The following is a 2,767-nucleotide window of genomic DNA, read 5'->3' as shown; positions in this document are numbered from 1 at the left end:
TCTGGTGTCTCATGTCTTCCTCTGGATGATACTCTATAGATTCTCTGGTTCTGTTCAGAGCAGAACAAACATGGTAATTGGACCAGTTTTTGGTACCGTTAGCAGTATGGGCTGGTACCGACTCCTGCTGGGAAATGAAACCAGTACCTCCATAAAGCTTCTCAGGAGAAGGAAGCGTGAACAGCTGAAAATAACCTGTCAGATGACTGTAATAAATGTGGACCTCTGAAAACCCAGAACCAGCAATGAGACGGCCCCTCTGGACTTCCAGCATGGTGGCTTCTGGTCCTCTCCACTCCTCCTTCTGTCTGTCGGACCTTTGTTGCTAAAACAAACTTTACTTTCATCTAAAAAGAAAATGTTGGACCCTGAACAGCCGACTGGTTCTATTTTTTTCAGAACTGGTCAGATGTTTATAGGATTTTAAGTTTGTAGGATCTGATGGATCTTAAAATCTCCAAAAAAATCCAGATTTTCTGACTGAAAATCCCCTGAAGGCTGCGGTTCCCCCGGTTGATAATGAACCTCATCTTATCAGACTTTTTCCTTCCACTGAACTTTCTATGATTGTGCTTGAATACAGAACTCTGTAAACAATCAGCTTCTACTTTGTGGATGGTGTCAGTGAAACCGTCCTGGATGCTGTCGTCTACTGATCCAGACTGAGAGCGTATAGATCTTATAGCCCCGTTTACACGACCCTTTTGAAACCGCGCTGAGAACGGTCGGAGCACTGGAAAGGGCTGGTTATAGTTCCGCAGCAGTGTGTCGCAGTCAGCTTATCACAGATATTTTTGATTTTTGCCCAATTTTGAAGCATGGTCTGGGTTCTCACGCACCTCGCTCTTCTAGCTGGTCCAATTTCACGAGTTATTTTCCACAATGGAGGTCATACAAACAAAAGAAGCCGGTAACGCATCAAACTGATGTAGATTTGACCAATCAGAGGCCTCCTGTCTGCAGTCACTAACAATTTTGGGGAGGTGCAGCAGAGTGTCTAAGTAAGGGGTCATATTTGCGTTTACTGCGAAACACGCAGACGACCTGGTTTTCTGGGTATAAATCCACCTTAACTGAGATAACTGAGTTTAAAAGGAACACAACTGAACCGGACCGGACCGTGCCAGACACAACCGAACCGAGACAAATCTACACTGGGGAAAAAAAACGATCTAGATAAGTCATTTTTTCTTAAAATAAGTGCATTATTTCTTGGATTAAGGATGTAAAAGAGACATTTTGCCAATGGAACAAAACAATTTACGATTAAAATAAGAAAACACCGATAATTGTCTTATTTCAAGTGCATTTTATCTAAATATCTTATTTTAAAAGTAAAAATATTCATTCCATTGGCAAACTATCTTATTTACCTACTCGAATTAAGGGTAAATACGCTGAATTTAAGGCCTTTTCACTTATTTCTAGATCGTTTTTCCAGTGTAGCACTAGTTCAACAGTACGGCTCGGCACGGTTCAGGTGTTGCTCGGTTCTCTGATCTCCTATTAACAGTCAGGTGACTCATTTCGCAGGTTTTTCGTCACAGATTGCTGCACCGTTCACAAAGTGAGCTTCTTATCAGCTTAACAATAGATGGCATCAAAAGAGCGTGGTGCGACCTGGGATGATGCTGAAACCGAGCTCTCATTGACATTCTGGTGGAGGACGCTGTCCAGGAACATAAGTTCCTGAATGTTATGGTTGCTGCCATCTTTGTTTGCGTAAGTCCCGCCTTAAGAGCTGTGGTATCGTCCGAACTCAGCAGGGAAAGTTATCCTGGCCTCAGGAGCAAAATATGGCCCATCATGTTATAAAGTAGAGGCTTTCGGTCTCCGTGTTCTGGATGTTTCACTCTATGTGTAACAGATCTATGGAAGTTTAACTTTCTAAAATGAGGGACCAAAAATCGTGAACATTTTCTGATCATTTCCAACAGTTTGTATCTAAACATTGTAAAAAATAATCTTCTAATATTAATTTAGGATCTTGAATTGTCTTTGGTAGCAGGAGTGGTTTTTGTTCCAGGATTACGGGACGAAGACAGGAAGCTAAAAACGACCAAACACGTCAAACCAGGAAAAGACAAAATAAAACCTGAAAAAGAAAAACTCTACGCTACACTTTGACTTTACTCCAGTGTGGGTTATTATCTTAGAACACAAATAACTGAGACACAGACAGTGCTTTACAACAACAACTAGAACCACAGACGGAAAAAACTACCGACTACTGAAGTCTGTCTGCTTTCTGGTCTCCATGGAAACCAAGGACAGGAAGGAAGTGGGGTTTCAGGCAACATCTGGCGCACAATAGAAATGATTAAAGTTCCTCTGGGCCTTTAGGAGAAGATGAAGCTGTGAAGTTCACCACAGACTGAATGTTCCTCCTCCGTCCGCCTCCTCCGTCGGATCGGACCTCAGCTGGCCCGGTTCTCAGAACAACCCGGGTCCATCATGTCCATGTCCGTCCCCCTGCAGGAGTCCCAGCAGCTGGGGGAAGGCGGAGCGCTCACTGGTTGACGTGGGGCCTCAGGGCTTGGTAAAGTCCCTCAAAGGTGGGTCGGTCCGTGATGTTCCGGCTCCAGCAGCGCATCATCAGCTCAAAGAGAGACGGCGGGCAGAGGGGGGGGGCGTACAGGAAGATCTGGGTCAGAGATCACAGGGAGACACTTCAGTGGAAAAAAAAAATGGACAACAGCTCCCCCTTCTGGTCAAATGCAGAACACCTCTCACATCAGAGCAGGGGCGGATTTAGGAAATTTGGAGC

The 2,767-nt window shown here is 44.3% G+C and overlaps 1 protein-coding gene across 2 annotated transcripts in view; it reads right to left on the bottom strand.

Moving 5' to 3' along the window:
- Positions 1–1,340: 1,340 nt before the first annotated feature.
- LOC107084664 (discoidin domain-containing receptor 2-like) overlaps positions 1,341–2,767 on the bottom strand; it is a 50,507-nt gene continuing 49,080 nt past the window's right edge. For both annotated transcript variants that reach the window (XM_015374591.1, XM_015374592.1), the window contains exon 19: positions 1,341–2,644. In XM_015374591.1, the coding sequence (XP_015230077.1) occupies positions 2,510–2,644 (135 nt within the window). In that variant the 3' untranslated portion in view covers positions 1,341–2,509. The remainder of the gene's footprint in view (positions 2,645–2,767) is intronic.

Source organism: Cyprinodon variegatus, unplaced genomic scaffold, assembly GCF_000732505.1.
Source record: "Cyprinodon variegatus isolate N-32 unplaced genomic scaffold, C_variegatus-1.0 Scaffold105, whole genome shotgun sequence".
NCBI classification, from domain to species: Eukaryota; Metazoa; Chordata; class Actinopteri; order Cyprinodontiformes; family Cyprinodontidae; genus Cyprinodon; species Cyprinodon variegatus.
This window is presented reverse-complemented; position numbering and strand designations above follow the sequence as displayed.